Source organism: Salminus brasiliensis, chromosome 19 (assembly GCF_030463535.1).
Source record: "Salminus brasiliensis chromosome 19, fSalBra1.hap2, whole genome shotgun sequence".
Classification (NCBI taxonomy): Eukaryota; Metazoa; Chordata; class Actinopteri; order Characiformes; family Bryconidae; genus Salminus; species Salminus brasiliensis.
In genome coordinates this window covers 35552697-35574382 of record NC_132896.1, presented here as the reverse complement: position 1 = coordinate 35574382, position 21686 = coordinate 35552697, and the positions used below count along the sequence as shown (strand labels likewise).

At 42.3% G+C, this 21686-nt stretch overlaps 1 protein-coding gene across 2 annotated transcripts in view; it reads right to left on the bottom strand.

Moving 5' to 3' along the window:
* Positions 1 to 1203: 1203 nt before the first annotated feature.
* LOC140540562 (teneurin-3) overlaps positions 1204 to 21686 on the bottom strand; it is a 192860-nt gene continuing 172377 nt past the window's right edge. For both annotated transcript variants that reach the window (XM_072662912.1, XM_072662913.1), the window contains 12 exons: positions 18538 to 18787; positions 17692 to 17712; positions 15577 to 15809; positions 12059 to 12213; positions 8952 to 9565; positions 7949 to 8215; positions 7137 to 7312; positions 6789 to 7024; positions 4893 to 5189; positions 3084 to 4692; positions 2378 to 2508; positions 1204 to 2039 (listed from right to left, as the gene is read on the bottom strand). In XM_072662912.1, coding sequence (XP_072519013.1) covers positions 1287 to 2039; positions 2378 to 2508; positions 3084 to 4692; positions 4893 to 5189; positions 6789 to 7024; positions 7137 to 7312; positions 7949 to 8215; positions 8952 to 9565; positions 12059 to 12213; positions 15577 to 15809; positions 17692 to 17712; positions 18538 to 18787 — 4742 coding nt within the window. In that variant the 3' untranslated portion in view covers positions 1204 to 1286. The remainder of the gene's footprint in view (positions 2040 to 2377; positions 2509 to 3083; positions 4693 to 4892; positions 5190 to 6788; positions 7025 to 7136; positions 7313 to 7948; positions 8216 to 8951; positions 9566 to 12058; positions 12214 to 15576; positions 15810 to 17691; positions 17713 to 18537; positions 18788 to 21686) is intronic.

Here is a 21686-nt window from a genome sequence, read left to right as displayed (position 1 = left end):
ATTGTTGTTTTTATTTTATGGGAACCCTGGGTTCACTCTGAGTCTGGTTTTGAGGTTGTCACTATGCAACCTGTTGTGAGACTCAAACTGCTGCTCAGCTAAAACTGTGGAGCGCACCTCAAACCACACGGTTGGACTGATCCTGTATGGAAAATTAAGCAGTATTTAAAATAGGCATTACCACTCTTTATCTTATATCTCTTTATCTTATAATCTATAAATATTATAGATTATAGATAGAAGTTTGCTGTATGGAAAAAAGAAAAAGTGTTTTTATTTGACTTTTTATTGGTTAAGTATAAACAAAACTTCTGTTGTCTTCATCAGGGGCTGTAACCAAATGAGCAGTTAAATATTTAGAATAAAAAAAAGCAGGTAAACACTCATTTACATAAATACACATACAGGATTATTGTGCTGTGCTGTTTCCTTAATCTTATTTATATGGTATATATTATTCATTTGCTATACCACAAAATTTGTACCACAATAGCATCTGATCAGTTTCTCAAATGTGATTTGGTATGATAAAGTATGGAAATACAAAGTAAACAAACAAACAAACTAACTAACTAACTAACTAACTAACTAACAAAAACAAAAATGTTTCCTCTCAGGGGCCAAACAAACCCCAGTAAAATGATCACATTTACACTTTACACAGTACGGTAACACTGAGACTACTAAGGGGGAGAAATGACAATAAAGAAAAACACTGATAGAAACTGATAAATAAATATGATAACAAGACTTCATAACTTCTTCTGTGGTATTTTTTCCAGTGGTGCAGAGGTATGCATATGTAAACATTTTCTTTTTCTCAGATCTATTAAATTATTCATCTCTTTCAGCAGATATTTTAAGGGTGCTTGATAAAATGAATATTTAATAAATAGTCAGATAAATGTATTAACATTTTTAGAATCCTGGCCTGTTCTTAGACTCCGAGAGAGTTCACAATTCATCATTGTGCTCCACAGTATTGGCCTTGATAAGGCTTTAAATTTTAAATAGGTTTTATCACACTAACATTCCACAACGCACAGCGTTGTTTTAACTTTTTTTTACATATTTATTTCATTATATATATATATATATATATATATATATATGTACACACACACATATACATATATATATATATATATATATATATATATATATATATATATATATATATATATATATATATATTCACTTCCTTTGCCACCTGCTCCCAATTAATACTACGAGTTGTCTTTAAATAAGACACTTCCTTTACTGGTAATCTCCAGGTCTTTCTTCTGCTATCTCTTCCCGATCTCGTTCTGTCGAAGGAAATGAATGTTGTTCACGCTGTCGGCCAGCTCGGGGTACTGTTCCACCGAGAGAACGTAATATCCATCGTATCCCTGAACCCGTCCTCCGCTGAGCAGCTGCCTTTTTTCACCCTCTGTCCACAGCCTAATGCCCACCTCTCCGTCCTTCACGCGCTGCAGCTCCCGAGCCCAAGCGCCCGCCAGTGCCCTCTGGCGTGCTAACTCCAGCACACGCACACGCTCCTCATCCAGGGAGGCTCCATAGCGTATGTGTAGTGCTAGAGACCCTCGTCGCAGCTCTACGTCCGCAAAACGCCGCGTCCGGCCCGCTAACACGGCTGTGGACTGGGACACGCTCACATTCACGCCGTTCTCCAGCTCCTTCTGACCTGTCGTAAGCCGCAGAGCTGCCAGGTCCGCTTCGGGCGCTCCTGTTTTAACAAAGTAGTGTGTATCCCGGCCGTCTAAAATAAAGTGCAAGTCTTTCAGGTGGAGGGCGCCGTTGAGGATGTTAGCCACTTTGACGCAGTCTTCGTTGGCTATGCTGAGGGCCCGGGTGACCACGGTTCCTCTGTAGAGAGCGAGCATCACTCCCCGGCCAATCAGGGAATCGCTGGAGGCGAACCACAGCCACGGTTTGTCCAACCTCCAGGTCTGGCTCAAGTGGGCCGGTGGCATCCGTTCAAAAGCCAGAAACGCTTTGGCCTGTCGGACGACCTGCTGCTGGATTGCAAAGCTGACCTAAAAAAGAACATTTTAGGTCAGTGCCCAATCATGAGGTAGCTCAAAGGATTAACCCCCACCAGGTCCTTCATGTGCTTGCAGAAACCGCTCTTCCTACATTAATATTTCATGTCTGACTCTCTGAAACAAACAGACATTCTGCTGAAGGTCTGAATTCAGAACCTTTCATCTATTCTCTTAAACGGAAGAAGAAATCCACACTTTAGCCACTTTCTGGTGGACCTGTGTACATACATCCCAGTGCAATTAACATCAATGTATAATAACTGATCTGTATCTGTAGACTCTGCTGTAATTTCATAGCATTTAGCACCAAAACCTACTGAATGACGTACCGGCAGATCATACCAGACGTCACTCTTGGTCAGTTCATAAGAAGCTTGTGTCATTCCAGAGTTTGGCACGGGGAAACCAGGAATGCTGTTGTGGAGATGGAACCCAAATGTAACCAGCCAGCTGTTCACATCTGTAAAAAACACAATGTCAGAAATTTAGAAAACTAGCATTCAGTAAACTTAACATTACCACCCATTCACTTTGGGTTTCTTCTGAGATCAAAAACAAAAAGTACTGGATGGAGCTCCACCACCATCATTCCAGAGAACACAGTTCTTCCACTGCTCCATAGCTCAATGCTGGAGTTTATCTACTTTAGCAAGTCCTATTCTATTGGCAGAACTTCTCTACAAGGACTTGGCAGGCTGTGTTTGTGTGTGCATTGGTACATGCATTCATTAGAAAGGGTGTCCACAAACATTTGGATATATAGAGTGTGCTCCAACTATAATTCCAACCTCAGCAACCAAGAAACAACATCTCCTGCTTTGCGTATATCGATCTTCAACATCATCTTCATCAAAGTGTCTTCCTTGCAATGAAGAATAGATTTTGCTAGATGATGATTTGGCAGTTTTTATTCCTAAACTATTGTTAAATGCACAGATTGAAACTCCTTTGGCCCAAAAGCTGGTTTATGCTACACCTCTAAAGAACAGTTTAAGTACATGCAGACAGAAAGGAAGGCGGCATCAGTTAGCTTACCTGTGATGTACTCTCTCACATCCTGCACTTTGCTGATGGGGTCATTATTGCGGAATATGTAGAGATTGAAGGGGGCGGGGTCTTTGTTCATCCTCTCCCACACTGTAACATCAGGAGCAGTCCAGCGACCTGACATAATGTCATAATCCCGCGTCCCAAAATGAATCAGCTTGGATAGCGGGTCAAAGAGCCCTCCCTGGAAGCCCAGGACCAGCTGAAGATCAGGGTTAGAGTCTGAGTAGATTTCCCCATAGGCGGTGTAATGAACCTGCTTCAACAGAGCTCCATCACTACCAAAAACGGACAAAGGGGTTCCTGTGTTATCGCAAGCTATGTAGAACTCGGCTCCACTGCTAATCTCCATTGCAAACAGATGCCCTTGCAAGTCATAGTACAGAGACGTGATGTCCGAGCTCGAGTGGTTATAGACGTGAGTTATCCTGCTCGGGTAGCTTAGATCCGCATAGAAGAACTGCAAGTGCTGACCAAGGCTGGACTTGGTGGAAACCCTCCTTCCTAAGCCATCGTAGCGGTGCTGGACAGTCCAGCCGCTCGCTTTGCTGTAGACTCGCTCAAGTTGTCCGTTGGAGTTGTACTGGAAGACCTCGGCTCCTCGCTGTCGCAGAAAGCCATCTTCGTCTATTTCGTACTGAAGGTCGCCCAGTCTGGTGATGCGGTCCCGCAAATCGTAGCGCAAGGGAAGGATCCGGGCATTGCTAGCCGGACTTAGCAGGTGGATGTTTCCATTCAAGTCATAGCTGTAGCGCCAGGTCATCTTATCGTTCAGGTAGACGGCCTGAAGCTGGCCATCCACGTCATACTCATAGCCGTACTTGGTGGCATTGGCGAACGGGCCGATTTTCATCTCTCTCGAAGTTACCCTGCCCATGTCGTCGTACTGCACCGCAGTCCAGAAGAGCAAGGTGCGAAAAAGCTCATACTGGATTTCCCGGATCCGTCCGTGCCCGTCAAAATGCTTGGTGTATGTCATAACCGAAGTTGATATGATCTGGTTGATGTCGTAGTAGATGACTCCGAACTTGCCAAACTGTTCCACTTTACCTGAGATGTCATCGTACTGATAGAGGTCAATCGGAAGCGGTGTCTCATTGATGACACCCTGGATGCTGGTGACTCGCAAACTTCCATCGTAGGCATAGTCAAAGCGGGCACTGACCATGCCATCCTCACTGAAGCGATATATCTGCCTGTCCACTAGGGGGCCCAGCTGCCTGTACCTGATGGTGCAGATGAAACCTTCACTCTGCAGGTTGACTGTCTTTAGCACTCCGGCCGTCTCGTCGTAGGTGAAGCTGACCCGAGTGCTATCGTACAAGACTTCTGCCAGTTTGTTGTGCCAGCGGTAGCGGTAAAGCACCCTCCGCCCTGTGCCGGTCTGTAGAACTCGGATTAGCCTGCCATCCTCACTGTAATCTACAGCAAAAGATGCATTGCTTTCAGGTGGATGGTAAAGGTTGCGGTAGTAGGTTACTGAGCGGACCGTCTCCATGGTATAACGGGCCAAACTGGGCATGGTGACCGCAGAAAGCCCGCCTTCAGAGTATTCAAAGGTGTACTGACGCTGACTGGCCAGGATAAGCACCATGGACTGGGACAAGAACAGAAACATGGTATTATAGAGTTTTGATTTGGTATAAAATTCCAAAATACTACATTACGGATTAAGAAAGTACAACTAATAAATGTTATTAAATGTTATTTGACAACAATATATCAAATAAAACAAATAAAAAGCCATAAGGTGAAAGAACAGTTGATTTACACTGACAAGGGTTCAAGATTTCTAACCTTCTCCAGGTAAGTGTAGCTCCAAGTTTTCCCATCGGGAAACACCCTGGAGCGCACGCGACCCTGCTCATCGTGCTCTAGCCGCTCGGAAACTGCTCCCCACTGGATGGCGCTCAGTTGCCCATTGCTCCTGCGGGTAAGGTTGACCGGTAGCAGCTTGCTGCTTGGCATCCACAGGGCAGGCTGACCAGCTGGGTCATATCCAATCTTCAGCAAGAACTTGCGATGGTCGTCATAGATACGCTCTGTCCTTAGAGTTCGGTCATAATCCACAGAGAGGATGTTGCGGCCATTCACCTGTAAGAGCAGGTGGAGAAGAGGAAATAGAAGCCTTATTTCTGTAAAATCAGACACCAGAAAATTGGTTGCTGGCTGTGTTTCAAAACCATTATGTTCAATTTGTATTATTTATGAGAAGATGAACAGCGAGGTTAATAGCATTCAGTCTGAACTTCATTGGACATTCAGGAATGAGTGCATGAAATCTTAATTTATCTCCAGACGTACGATTGGTTTCATAGATTTAGCAATTGCACCTTAATGCAATGAATCATTACCCTTTCTGGACACACAATAATGCCTTTCTGATTTATATTCTGCATGATTATGTTGGTGTCTTTGACAGTAACATTAAGTATTTTAGCTCCATCCTTAGATTCAGCACAATCTCAGCTAAAGGGATACAGAACTCAAACACTCCTGTGCAGCAGAATAGCAGATGTCAATCGATTAACACTCCTAGGAGATATTAGTCTATAAGCCCCTCAATAAACACTCCTATACACTAGAATAAGAGATATTAGTCTATAAGCCCCTCAATAAACACTCCTATACACTAGAATAGGAGATATTAGTCTATAAGCCCCTCAATAAACACTCCTATACACTAGAATAGGAGATATTAGTCCATACACACCTCAATAAACACTACTATACACTAGAATAGGAGATATTAGTCTATAAGCCCCTCAATAAACACTCCTATACACTAGAATAGGAGATATTAGTCTATAAGCCCCTCAATAAACACTCCTATACACTAGAATAGGAGATATTAGTCCATATACACCTCAATAAACACTCCTATACACTAGAATAGGAGATATTAGTCCATACACACCTCAATAAACACTCCTATACACTAGAATAAGAGATATTAGTCCAAAAACCCCTCAATAAACACTCATGTACACTAGAATAGGAGATATTAGTCCATAAACACCTCAATAAACACTCCTATACACTAGAATAGGAGATATTAGTCCATACACACCTCAATAAACACTCCTATACACTAGAATAGAAGATATTAGTCCATAAACACCTCAATAAACACTCCTATACACTAGAATAGGAGATATTAGCCTATACACACCTCAATAAACACTCCTATACACTAGAATAGGAGATATTAGTCCATACACACCTCAATAAACACTCCTATACACTAGAATAGGAGATATTAGTCCATAAACACCTCAATAAACACTCCTATACACTAGAATAGGAGATATTAGTCCATAAACCCCTTAATAAACACTCCTATACACTAGAATAGGAGATATTAGTCCATAAACCCCTTAATAAACACTCCTATACACTAGAATAGGAGATATTAGTCCATAAACCCCTTAATAAACACTCCTATACACTAAAATAGGAGATATTAGTCCATAAACCCCTTAATAAACACTCCTATACACTAGAATAGGAGATATTAGTCCATACACACCTCAATAAACACTCCTATACACTAAAATAGGAGATATTAGTCCATACACACCTCAATAAACACTTCTATACACTAGAATAGGAGATATTAGTCTATAAACACCTCAATAAACACTCCTATACACTAGAATAGGATATTTCATAACACTGGTGATCACGACTTACTCGTAGCTTGCGTCCGAATACTGTGACTTTAGAGCGTGCTTGCTCCTTCCTAAAGCGCCACTCTACCAGATTCTGACCAGCATCGTCTGGCAGGGTGATGTTTCTTCTGGCCACCGTGGGGGACGATGCTCCACACAGGATGTGGGGTTCAGTCTGGAAGTGTGTGTTCAGGCCACTGGCCTGCAGCACCCACAGGGAGTCGTCATAACCCACCACATAGCTGGTCTTCAACTGATCTGCAAAACAGGTCAGAGGAGATGTGAGGTAATTCTTTTAAAACAACAGTTGGGTGTAAGATCAGATGTGAGGGGTGTAACTTGGTGGCAGTGTGTAGAGCTGAGAGCTAACCCTGCTGCAGAGTAAGCACAGTCTGAATGGCGGACTGGTTGGCGGTGATGGTGGCCTGCTCTTCTCGTTCTGAACTTTCTGTTTCCACGGAGGAGATGGATCCCACGTCACTGATCAGGCTGCTGACCACACCAGTGGGAAAGGTCACGTTGGTCAGCTTCCCTTCAGTGTCATAGCTAGCGGCAAAACATATGTCAATATATTTACTGGGACACAGTGGTATGGTATGATTTTCCACAAGCATTTTTTAATGCCAGAGTTATTAATATATCAATAAATGTATTGTATGTATTAATATTACAAATACCATCAATGTATTTATTGTTATCCTAAAAAATAAGAATATAAAGAAATTGATCTATTTACAGTGAGAGTTGCAATACAGAAATACAGATTTAATCATGATTTGAAACAGATTAAAATAATAAAATGTAACTATTCTCAAAATAAATATTATTATATGAGAAATGACTTACAGATTATATTTATTTAAAATGCATGTCTGAATAAAATATTAACTGTTTAAAAAATATGATATAGACAGTAGTATTTTTACCTACTGCACACTGTCTAAATATTTTTGTGGGCATTTGTACATGTGTAGTGTACAGGCACGCTGGGCTGTACTGCTACTATGCAGCAATTGAATCTAAACTGGGATCAATAACGTCTTAATAACAATCTGGTCTTACACATCGCCGCCGGTTTTGTGAAATAAACAACTAATGACCACGTGAAACACCTGCCATAAAAAAGCTCTCTGCTGAAGAGAATAACATCCAGCTCAAGCAGTAATTAGGCTTCAAACTCACTCGTAGAAGGTGGTCCAGCCGTTGGCGGTGCTTTTGGTGGCCAATAGGCCACTGTTGCCATGGTACGTGAGCAGGACATGGTCTCGGCCCTGGGTGCCCAGTGACTTAAGCCCCCCGCTGGAGCCCATGCTTAGCCACACCACCTGATTATCTGGGGCCACGATCCGCACCGGCTGCCGACTTGCATCTCTACGGATTCGGAGGGTGTTACCATGGCAATCTGTCACAGCAGTTAGATCTCCGTCATTACTGTAGCTGAAGTTGGACCTGTCAGGAATCAGAAACAGGAAACAGAAATTATAAACACTGGAAAGAAGAAGAATAAAAAAAAACAGGGAGCATTTCTGTCTCCTAAAATAATAGTGCTCTATATAGTGCTCCAATGTAGGGAACATTGATTAGGGGGCATTTCTGTCCTCTATAATAATAGTGCTCTATATAGTGCTCCAATGTAGAGAACAGTGATTAGGGGGAATTTCTGTTCCCTATAATAATAGTGCTCTATATAGTGCTCCAATGTAGGGAACAGTGATTAGGGGGAATTTCTGTTCCCTATAATAATAGTGCTCTATATAGTGCTCCAATGTAGGGAACATTGATTAGGGGGAATTTCTGTTCCCTAAAATAATAGTGCTCTATATAGTGCTCCAATGTAGGGGACATTGATTAGGGGGCATTTCTGTCCTCTATAATAATAGTGCTCTATATAGTGCTCCAATGTAGGGAACAGTGATTAGGGGGAATTTCTGTTCCCTATAATAATAGTGCTCTATATAGTGCTCCAATGTAGGGAACAGTGATTAGGGGGAATTTCTGTTCCCTATAATAATAGTGCTCTATATAGTGCTCCAATGTAGGGAACAGTGATTAGGGGGAATTTCTGTTCCCTATAATAATAGTGCTCTATAAAGTGCTCCAATGTAGGGAACATTGATTAGGGGGAATTTCTGTCCTCTATAATAATAGTGTTCTAGATAGTGCTGATTTGGGTGACGTGTGGTACCTGTAGTCCCCGGTCACCAGGCTGACAGTGTGCTGATGCGTCCCATTAACATCAAACATGTAGACCTCCTGTTCTGCAGTGGAGGCCACCTCGTACAGTCCCAGGCTGTTTAGTGGAGGTCTGTTGGTGCTGATGCTTCGGATTCTGATGTTTCCTAAGTCAGCCACGTACAGCGTTCCATCTGGACCAGCCACTAGAGAAGACGGACCACTAAGCCGTGCGTCTTTAGCGAAGCCATCACCGGTCAGGTAGCAGTCGCAGTTCACGTCAGTTTTGCAGTCACAGTCGGACGGCACTCCCGCCAGGTGGGTGATTTCGCCGCCCGGTGCTACGCTTCGAATCCGGCTCATCTTCCGCTCGTCCGTCTCGGCGATGTGTAAAACTCCACCAAAAGAAACCGTGATGGCGCTCGGAGACTCCAGATGAGTGTGAGTGGCCAACTGGACATCCATCACAGACTGATCAGTGGCAGGCATCGAGCAGTGTAGAGGACGACCCGCGGCCACAGTCACTTGACCCTCCTCCGTAATCCGCAGGACCACGCTGCCATCCAGAACAAACAGAGAGTTGTCCAGTGGACTGACCGCCAGGTCTGTTGGCCACTCTAACGAAACCTGAAGCACACAAGAATGGACACAAACAGCATCAGTGGTTTGATGTTAATCAGTCCACCTCGAAACCACCTCAAACCGAAAGCTAATGCGTGATAATACTAACGCTTCTCTGCTTTGCTGCTTTTAATCCAGAACCTCAGAGTTTCTGGGAGAGGAGGTATTTTATTATTAGTGCTGAAACAGTTCTGTTCCTCATACTGAAACTGGTTCTGTATGTCACAGTTTGGCTCACGCTGCATGTTTTTACTTATTTATTTATAGCAGTTTATTTAACTGTCTTGATGACAGCGCCACAACAAACGCCTACTGTCCACTTCTACAATTAAAAAATAAAATGCCCTAGTCTACATGTCAGACTGGGCTCTTGCTGGGCTGAGCTCCAGAGAGATCAGGGCTTTTCTCCTGCGTCCAGCTCACACAGGCCTTAAAGCATTAAATACGGAGGAACGCGAAAGTCTGCAGTGTATTCATACTAAAATCTAACCATCATGCTGAGCTCCTGGAACTCATGGCTCTCTTTAAACCACAGAACCGGGTTTATACTGAGTGTAAAAAACATTTATCTCCAATATTTTAGTGTGAATCTTTAAGAAAGTTCACCTTTACCTGCAGTTTCTTTGTTGATTCAAACCTCCTGAATCATAAATCTGAGTTCAAAATGTCAGAATGTACTCAAAAAGATTCATCTTAACATCTTAATCTTGATCTTTACAAAAAAACAGTCCTGAACCGTGTCCCAAATTGAACCATGGACCAGAACCAGAGCACTGTGAAAGCCCTATACATCTATTACACTATCTAATACAGTTATGGTGATTTGAGTTTGAGGATTCTTGATGCTGTTTGTTCCACATTTTTGTCATTTTTTAATCAAAGCAAATAAAACCGTTGGAACTGCAGACTGGAAAGATGATACAGAATGGCTGAATATAAATAGTACTAATAACATACATATTTAATAATAACGAACTCGGCCTCACTTTATATTATATGTCTGTATTAGGTTTCTCTTATGTGTTTATACATGTGTAATAAGATGAGTGTAATTACAGGTATATAAACTGTTAAAACCACAGAATAATCATAAAACTACATCTGAGACAGTAAACATATCATCGGTTACTTGATAATTGAATGTATTGGTAATGCGTGATCTCACATTTATTAAAGACACTTAATAAATAAAAGTATGTATCACAGGTAAAGAGCAGAGCTAAATGACAGCCATACCTTCACACTTCTAAAGGTTAAAATCAGTCATCCTGTTCTGTAAGCCAAATCAGGCCAATCTGTTTAATATGTTTGAAATTAGTGTTGATGTTTTTAGTTAAGTGCTATTGCCTTTGGATGAGACCGTCAGAGGCAAATTTACACTTCAGCTTTGCTCTGTGGACAAACATGTGCGAGTCTGTGTTGCATAACATTCAGGGAAGAGACGCTCTCTGCAGCAGAATCACTTTAACCCACTTTACATCCTCAGGCTCTTTACCGCAATACTGCTTCCCTTTAACAAATCAGTTTGTTCTGGTCAAACTAAAGATACTGACTCACTTTGCATGGACTAATATCTCCTATTCTAGTGTATATGAGTGTTTATTGAGGTGTTTATGGACTAATATCTCCTATTCTAGTGTATAGGAGTGTTTATTGAGGTGTGTATGGACTAATATCTCCTATTCTAGTGTATAGGAGTGTTTATTGAGGGAGTGTATGGACTAATATCTCCTATTCTAGTGTATAGGAGTGTTTATTGAGATGTTTATGGACTAATATCTCCTATTCTAGTGTATAGGAGTGTTTATTGAGGTGTTTATAGACTAATATCTCCTATTCTAGTGTATAGGAGTGTTTATTGAGGTGTGTATGGACTAATATCTCCTATTCTAGTGTATAGGAGTGTTTATTGAGGTGTGTATGGACTAATATCTCCTATTCTAGTGTATAGGAGTGTTTATTGAGGTGTGTATGGACTAATATCTCTATTCTAGTGTATAGGAGTGTTTATTGAGGTGTGTATGGACTAATATCTCCTATTCTAGTGTATAGGAGTGTTTATTGAGGTGTTTATGGACTAATATCTCCTATTCTAGTGTATAGGAGTGTTTATTGAGGTGTGTATGGACTAATATCTCTATTCTAGTGTATAGGAGTGTTTATTGAGGTGTGTATGGACTAATATCTCCTATTCTAGTGTATAGGAGTGTTTATTGAGGTGTTTATGGACTAATATCTCCTATTCTAGTGTATAGGAGTGTTTATTGAGGTGTGTATGGACTAATATCTCCTATTCTAGTGTATAGGAGTGTTTATTGAGGTGTTTATGGACTAATATCTCCTATTCTAGTGTTTAGGAGTGTTTATTGAGGTGTGTATGGACTAATATCTCCTATTCTAGTGTATAGGAGTGTTTATTGAGGTGTTTATGGACTAATATCTCCTATTCTAGTGTTTAGGAGTGTTTATTGAGATGGTTTATGGAAATCTCATTTCTACCTCCTGAATGTCCATGACTGCATCACAGTTGAGCGGTCTAGCTGAGGCAAGGTCATTTGACCCCAGCAAAGTCGAAATGACTCCGTTCTGGTCCACTTTGCGGATCACTGTGCCGTCCACGAAGTAGATCAGACCATTCTTATCCACTGCAATCCCTGTAAAGAGCAGAAAGGACGCAAAGAGACACACAGGTCAGACAGCTGTGCTCTGAGACTGGCGTGAAGCTGGTGGGGGTGTGGAGAGGGTTGGTGGGAGGCGGCTACATGTGTCGTGTTTGGCTTCACATTATTCAGGTCACTGCAGAAAGCATCACGCTCAATTATTCACATCCTGCCCTCCACTGCTGAATTATTGCTCAAGGAAAAAGTGCAGGAGGATGTATCTGACCATCTCCACGTCTCTCCTCTCCTTTTAATGCTCTTTCTGCCTTCATTTCGTTCTACCTGGTGGGACCTCTCCCAAAACACAGCATGACAAAACATTAAACTCCTTATTAAACCTAAAATGATGAATGTGGACGTTGCTATGGTGACAGTTCCTTGTCACACATCAAGGGTGTGTGTGTGTGATGGGACTGAAGCGATGCTGTGGCAAAAATGACCGTCCCCACCTAAGTAAAGTGCACTAATGCACCCGCATCCCACGCGCTGCCTCGGCCGGCCTGTTTTAAAATTCTCTGTGTTTTTGCTGGAGGATTTTATAAAATCAATACGTTCTGTAGCTCTGTGGGTTGCAAGCGCATGCCACTTCTGATGCTAGCTCTGAAAAGAGCATTCATCTGTGTGTCCATTTAGACAATCAAGTGCAGAGTTTCAGTCATTAATATTAATGCAAAGAGATTTTATTCCAAGTAATTTTGGAGCATTTCTATTTGCCCATTCATGGTGAAATTCTGACGGAACACGAATCTGCCGGAGATACACAATTTTTACATGAGAAAAAGTTCGATACAATAGGATTTAGGCAGAGTGCTGGAGGGTTTATGGAGCTCAAGCTCTGGATATTTTCTCCAAAAAAACATCTTTTTAAGACAATAAAGTTATTAAAATGATCAGTCCTGTAACGAGACTTGTGTTGTGTGTCATTCAGTCTGTCACAGTCAGCTAGGAGTTCGCCAGCTAGGTGACCATGGATATAACAGCGTTCTTCAAGAGGAGCCGACTACGCCCACCAACCAAGTGATTCAGCTTCTGCAGCATCAGCATCAACCGGTGAACAATAGAAAGCTGTTTCAGCTGGAGAGTGGCGTGGTTATCGTCATTAAACGTCAGCTGTGGTCAGCTCTCTGACTAACGGGGCCAGAACCCTTGAGATGCCAGCTTAAAGCCAGTTGAGTTTTACAGTGTACAGAAGATGCTGCATTGGGGCTTGTGAGATGTGTCTCTGGCTCTGCCGTCGTGACCTAACAGTGGTATTCTGAGACAGGAAACATAATAAATGATTGCTTACATTGATATGAGATCTGAGTGCTGAAACTAATTTAAGCACTGGAGGGACACCAGCTGGAAAGGGGTGTAAAAAAAAGGAAATAGTGCCTTAAGGGCAGGAAGGGAGTGGAAGGGGCGGGTAAAGAACAGTGGACTGAATGGGGATGCTTGATAGCTACTTAAGCCAGTAATGCAATATTCCTGATGGCTCTTAGCTTACAAACGTATAAAGGTATTTGTTGAATTTAAAATCTGTCATTTCCCATTTTTATGTCAGAAAGTAAAAAATGCCCTCTCAGTTTTTGGAAGTTTTTGAGTGAGACCAACTGTTCTTAACCTCTTGAGACCCTGCATGCTCATATTGCATTTCAGACATTGCATTTCTGCTTCTCTGCACCATCATACTTCATTTTTTTTATTCTTTGGCCTCATATACTGTTTTTTTTGCAAAAAATGAACAAAGATTAAGTTGAGTTTTTATACTTGGGTTAGTTTAGGTCCTACCAATCCGAAAAAATGAAATGAAAGAAATGTCCACTTACACAGTTTTTCATGAAGATTCAGACATTCTCCAGTGTTTTTAAAAACATATCATGAATCTGACCTGGATTTTCCGTCTCGGCCTGTTGTTTGAATGGTGATGTTTTAGTTGTTTTAGTTGTTTTGTAAACAAAAGTCTAAGCAGCAAAAATGCATTCATGAAGAATTTAAAGTTACAATACATAATTTAGAAAAATCAGACAAATATCTCATCAAGGAATATTTGATAAAAACTTTGTCAGCTTTTCCAGTTCTGGTTCTACTTTAGAAACTCCATTAAGTACAGTTGTGAAACACCACTGAAGGCGTGGAGTTTCGGTATGCTCTTTTATCTGAGTAAAAGGGAATCTGAAAAGTGTCCATATAAAAGAATTCATCAAGAATTAATCTGATCTAATCATAACCAGCACTGAGAGCCAGGAGCAGGAGTGTGTGCTCTGTGTGATGAGAAGTGTTTGTATTGTATTTGATCCATCGTGCCGTTATCCAAAATCATTAAGCCTGGTGAAGTCTTCTAACTTTTTTTTAGCTTTGCTTCCAACCAGAGTGAAATCCTTATTTTTCCATATGTTAGGATACGTCTCCATTGTATTCCAAGGTCCAATGACATCACCCAGCTATAGCTTTGGGTCTGGTTAATCACAAAATCTGGTTAGCTACAAAGAATTTCTGCAAAAATAAACCTCGTCACCCACAATCGTTGATTTTTTTTAAAGTTTCCTTTTATATACATAATTTACTTATTGTGAATATTTCATCATAAATTACCCTTTATTTTTTACATTTATTAATATTATTATATTATGATATATTATTGCTGACACAGATGTGCAAACGCACACACACAGCTTGTCTAGTCCCTGTAGAGAAGCACAACAGAATAGATTAGAAGTATACAAACATGACCCTATTGGCTCCATGCTGCCTAATAATGCCAGAGGGGTATAAAGCCCCCCAGCATTGAGGAGCTGTGGAGCAGTGGAAGAACTGTGTTCTCTGGAATGATGGTGGAGGAGCTCCATCCAGTACTTTTGGGATGAGGTGGGGAGGTGATCATCATCCAACATCCTGACCTCACTAAACGCTCTGCGAATGCAATCAAATCCTCCAGAATCTAGTAGAAAGCCTTCTTCTCTGGAGTAGTAGAGAGGCTTCTCTAGTAGAAACAGTTACTCCAACAACTGTAAACTCTTTGTAATACCTTTGATTTCAGAAGAAACAATGACTGAGCAGGTGTCCAAATACTTTTGTTCACATAATGTATCTTATATATCTCATTTTGGTATTTATCAGATTGTTTTATGATTTCCATTTTGTGTTACTTTATAAAATGAGATTCTAAAACAATAAGAATAATATTGTGCTTATTTTAAACATAAAGAGATAATTCCACTAAACAAAATTACTAAAAATAAATAATAAGATTAATAAGATTCACACAAAATGAGACTAAATAAATAAAATATTTACCCTGGGACCATCAGCATTATCAGCATGTATGGTAGCACTCTCACTATGAGTGACATGTGGTCAGTGGACTCAGTGCTGTACCTTTGGGTCCGGTCAGCAGGGCTTCTGTAGCTGGACCTCCATCCCCACACTGAGTCTCATCAAAGGGCAGGCAGTGGTCTCCCGTTCCTGCCACAATCTCCACGTTCTGCTGGGGTTCTGCACTGGCCGACAGCTCCCGTGGTCGGTAGATCCTTCGGGAGTTGGTGTCGGATACGTACAACTGTCCAGTCACAGGATCCGTGGTCAGGTAATACCGATGGGCCGGGTTATTACTGCAGGAGTGAGAGAGAGAGAGAGAGAGAGAGAGAGCTGTGAGACTTATAACATGTGGAGCAACGAGAGTTACTGTCTAACCCTGACGGAACTCATCTACCCATTACGAGGTTTGGTAAAATCAGACAGCGTTTCTCACAGTCAGGTTTCCCCACTGAAGAGTCAAAATTCTGATGGATCACAATTGAATCAGGGCAGAATTGTGATTGGTTGCTGTTGAGTCAGGGCAGAATTGTGATTGGTTGCTGTTGGGTTGGGGCAGAATTGTGATTGGTTGCTGTTGGGTTGGGGCAGAATTGTGATTGGTTGCTGTTGAGTCGGTCCAGGGTCAGGGTTACAGTCAGGTGGGTGCAGAACTTAGTTGGGCTTCAGTTGCTTCAGTTCTTTCCGCTGTGAGTCATGTCGGGCAGAGAAGGTTCTTGGGCTATATTTGGGTTCAGTTCAATATTTTAGACCTAATTAAGGCTGTAATGTGTGGTCAAGCCTAAACTGTGCATTTCAGAAATGAGATGTTTGACAGCGTGATTGGAGATGGCAGACGCAATAACAGTGATGAGAATATTAATGCTGTTGGAGAAGTTTACAGATTCACCGTCTGTTTTTTTCCTAATGCTTTAAAACAGTGAGAGTAGCTGACAGACGAGGAGGAGGAAAGTGTGCGAAGGGGAAAATAAATCAGATGTGACTGTAACACATTCGAGGAGGCAGCGTTGACGCCTTGCAGACTGCCAAATCATTTCAATCGTTGTGACTCCCATGTGAAGGCTCACAGAAATGGAGCTGTGATATGCAGCTCTTAATGACTGTCAACAGCTGATGGCATTTCATCAGGCCATGCTTATTTGCATTCATTAAATCCATCAGTATGATCTTCTCTGAGCGAGTTAGCACAGCTCCTCCCCACATGCCATTAGCATCTAATGACCAGTAGGACTTGGAATGCAGGACAACGTGTCCGTCGGCAGCCTTCTCCTTCAGAAACAGTCAGAGACAGAGACTTTTGGAGCTTTTTATTAAAGGCTATTAATAAGGCCATGCTCACATACTGCAGACTAATCCATACCCTGGAGCATTTTACATCAGAGCCCCAAAATAGAGCCCCATAGATCCAAGTGAATCCTGGTATCTGCTTCAGCTGAAAGAACAGGATGTGGTGCTAGAGTAGCATGGAGGAAAACTGCTGAGTAAGGGAATCTGTTGTCTGTCAGATGTTTGAACACATGACCTGAAATCACCTTCTACTGTCTGATTGCCAGTGCTTAGTGCGTCTAAAAGTATCCAGACATCCCTTCTAATTAGCAAATCCCTTTATTAGCATTCACAAACAGGACATAGTGGGCTAGAGGGGTATAAAAGCTTACACCCTTATTTATTGGGGCTGGGGGGTTCTCTGAAGTGGTGATGGAGCTCCATCCAATACTTTTGGCATGAACTGGAGTGGCAAAACTAATCATCAAACATCAGTACCTGACCTCACAGATGCTTTCAAACCGTCCTCACAGCAATACTCCACAATCTACAGTAAAACCTTTTCAGAAGAGTAGAGGCTTCTACTACTGTGAAAAGAGTCCCCACTAATACCCTTGATTTCAAGACTGTGCTAAGTGGAGATGTGTGCATGACACTGAATAAGATCAACCTGTCCATTAGGTGAAGGCCAAGGTGATGGAGACTAACTCTGCTGACTCAGAGTCCCCCGATGCCCAGCTCTATGTTGCTCAAATTAAGGTATTAATGTTAATAAGGTATATTAGAGATGTTAAGGGCAGTGTTTATATACTGGATCTTGGGTACAGAGCTTATGCCATCATTACATTAATAGGATGTTGTCCATAGAAGCACACATTCGTCATCATTAGTAAAGAGCTAGGCATCACTTACCTATGTCTGAAATCTTTATTTCTTTATGCAGTAAATGGAAGAATATCGACATTGTACAAACATAAGAGACAAAAAAGAAAAAGAATCATTAGAGCACACAGGGACAGCCTTATCATTTATAATGTTCATTAATCAATTTGACAGTAAACCCATCCACTGCTCCGTGCACCCACTCAATCATTGGATCAATTAATGCACCCCCCACTACTACCCCACCCATATGTGTATTATGAGTCATTCTTCACAGTCAAACTAAAGCTCCCACCTCACATGTGCTACAACCAGGTCCACTTTCAGAGAGCTCGCCTGAAGCAACCACTAAGCAAGCATGAATAGATGAAGAGCAAGGAGTCACTGGAGGCTGTACTACCTGGCAGGGATGGAGTTTGATTGGAACATTTGGGATCCTATGCAGGAACCATCTGTCCATCCATCCATCCATCCATCCATCTACTTATCCATCCATTTGTCCAATCATCTGCTCATCCATCCATCCATCCATCCATCCATCCATCCAATCATTTATACATCAACCTATGCATCCATCTACTCATCCGTTCACTTCTCCATCCACCCATTAATTCCTCCATCTTATCATCCATCCATTCATCCAACCACTAATTCATTATTCATTAATCAATCCATCTTCATCCGTCACTCATCATCCCCTCATTATTCCAATTGTTGCACCCTGGCCTAAATTTCATGCCACTGCTAACATTGCTTGATGTTTAGACATTAGATACTTTGATACAGGGCTGTTTATACATCTATCAATTAGCCAACTGATCCATCATTCAATGAATCCATCCATCAATCCACCCATCCATCCACCTGCACACTCACCTGAGCTCCATGACGCTGCTAACATTGCCTGATGGATAAATGCGTCTGATGTAGTTGAAGTCTCCTACATACAGGCTGCCGTCTCTGCCCCAGGCCAGGGCCACGGGGGCCAGCAGCTTGTTGCCCTCAGCCTGGGCGTTACAGCTGGGACACGAGATGCTCCTGCGCCGGCCATTCCCCATGATGGTGCTAATGACCGGAGGGAGCTGGGACAGGAACACGTTCTCCCCGTTGCCTTTATACAGGATCCCTGAGACACAGGACAGACATCACAAGACTGCTGTTCAACATCTGGGAATAAGCAGACTGAATCAGAAGTCCTGCAGAACTGACAGGGTTTTATAAAATCTTAAAAAACTGCTTTGAATTTATTGTCCTCATCCATTACATTATTATCCTCTGTCTGTACTGTGTTGTGTTGTCTGTCCGCACTTGTTTGTTTGTGTTGCACTTGTCTTGTATGCACTGTCTATGTTGCACCATGGTCCTGGAGGAACGTTGTTTCGTTTCACTGTGTACTCTATATGTAGTTGAAATGACAATAAACCCACTTGACTTGACTTGACTTGACTTACAGCAGATGAAACGCTTTTTAGAGAACCAGAGGTGGTTCTTCTGTGGCACCGCTCCAAAGAAATCTTATTTGACCTCTGCTTCTTCGTGATTGATTGGTGTAATTCTGCACTGATTTGAATTTAATGAATCAGGTTGCCCTCTGTAAGCGGTGATGTAGTACAGAGTGAGTGATTGCTATATAATAAAACAAAGAACTGCTTTAAAATACTTCATCCAGTGAAACCAGAGATGTAGCTGGGTGGAACGGTGGTGCCACAGTTAAGAGTGTGTGATCCTCACTCTGGGTCACTACCACTACCGGCACTTCGGTTTTCTTCCAACACCCAAGAATGCACATGGCAGGTGAACTGACCATGCTAAATTGCCCCTAGATGCTCTGTCTAGGTGTATTCCTGTCTTGCACATAATGATGAATCATTGCAATCCTGACCAGGATGAAGGGGATAAGAAAAGGGATGGATGTATGGATGGGGAGATGTAGCCACTACTTTGGGAACTTCTGAGAATGGGGTCATTCTTCACAAATTACTTTGCAGATTTGTAAAATTTTAATAGAGGGAGCTACAGTACCTCCACCATGTTTGGAGGCTGTACTTTAGCTTGGGAGCTGTTGATCCTTTGGCATCAACCGTGCTCTTACATCATCAAGCATATCTGTCCAATTGGTGGGAATACTGGTAGATGATGTTTCCACAGGAACTCGAGAAGATGAGTAAAAACAGCATCCTCCACCTGGACCTGTTGAACTACGTCCATGTTCTCTCCTGCACTCTGAGCGTTAGTCGCTGGCGTGTCAGCGGGGATTGAGATGTACGTCAACGTTCACTTTCAACAGCGTCAACTCTCATGAATACAGGAAAGATGAAGCTATCCCAAATGTACAGCAGTTTCACATTTGTCCTCAGGCCACAAAACACACACCGAGGCGCTGAGGTGCAGCAGTAGCGGTAACGTAGACGCCATACGTGGAAACAGTTATTCCGGGAGACTCAGCACGTATTCAGCACGTAAAGCCTGCATGCTAGAACATTCTTCTGAAGCAGACGGGGATCAAGGTCCCCGTCCACGGAGAGAAAAAATAAAAAAACAACAACGTTTGATCATCTCCATTAACTTTAACACCACTTTCGGTCCGAGAGTGTGTGAAGAGCTCGGGTCATTACAGATAAATATTTCAGACCTGTGAAATTTTAACTTGTTTCTTTTTGGGATTGGCTTCAAAGAGGGACTTCAAAGGGAAGTGGCATGCCCAGGGCCATCAATTATTCACAGCCAGCAACATGTTAGAGTTCCTCCATTCGCTTCACTCTAGTAATCAGATCAATGACACTGCACCAAGCTGCTCTCTGATTGGCGGGCTGTCAGAATGTCCTGCTCAGTAACCAGCTGGCTGGCTGGCTAAGGCCTGGAGCCCCTGATCTTTAGCAGTGCTAAGTGGCTGCAGCACCAGGCTTCCAGACCGTACAGCTGGAAATGTTTGGTCATAACTCGAGTGTTCCTGCTGAGACTCATTCCACAGTCTGTCAGCTCCTGTTGATCGCGCTTGACTTGCAGAATCGAGCACATTCCCGGTCGCTGGGATTTCACTCAGCGTTTAAATGAGGCAAAAGTCTGCTGCTGCAAGCTGAGGCTGGTGCCCGGCCATGTAGAACGAAACAGAACAGCGCCGACCCACTAGTGGCTACACTGGGACAAGTGGGTGCACGCGAGGAAGCTGAGATGCATGAACGTATACAATGTTTTTTCCCATGAGGGCAGAGCTAAATGAAGCAGCTTTCTCATCTGAAGTGGTATCCACTCCATTTCTGCACCGCTGATGCTGGTGAAGTGTCCCTGTGAACATGTGGAACCAGCCTTTTATACCAGCCATTCTAGAACATGACTGCTGCTATGAGGCGTAACGTGAGCACACATGTTTGAGTCGTGGCACTGCCAAAAGTATGGGGACACCCCTTCTAAGTAGCTTATTTGACTACGTCGGTCTCACCCACTGTCATAAAATGCCACATTTCCACACATTTTCTGCCCCGCTAGGGCTGCCACAGTCAACTGTAGGTGCAGCTATTGTGCAGCGCCATGGAAGTGTGAAGTGATGGGCTCACAGGACAGAAAGATATCTACATTCTATCCATATTGCACCAAAGGGTTCCACTGTTGGTACAATGCAAATGACCCTTTTTAATGCAGAACCCATTTTGCTTAGATTAAGTGACATTGCCAAAAGTATTTGGACACCCCTTGTAGGTTATTCGGCTATTTCAGTCTCACTCACTGTCATAGACTGCTGCCTTTCCAGTGGATCAATTCATCGACTTTCTGTCCTGCTAGAGCTGCTCCAGCCAACTGTAAGTGCAGCTATTAATCAGTAGTGATCAGAGCATGGTTCCTGCTATTCTGCTTATTCAACTGATTTCATAGATCAAAGCAAAATGTTATTCTATTCTATTCTTGAATACTATTCAATATAATGTATTAATGCACTCTTACTTAAGTATAGTAATGTGTTTATCCTAAATACTGAACAAATACATGTGGCAATCTGATTAAATAGTATATAAATAAATCTTCTCTAT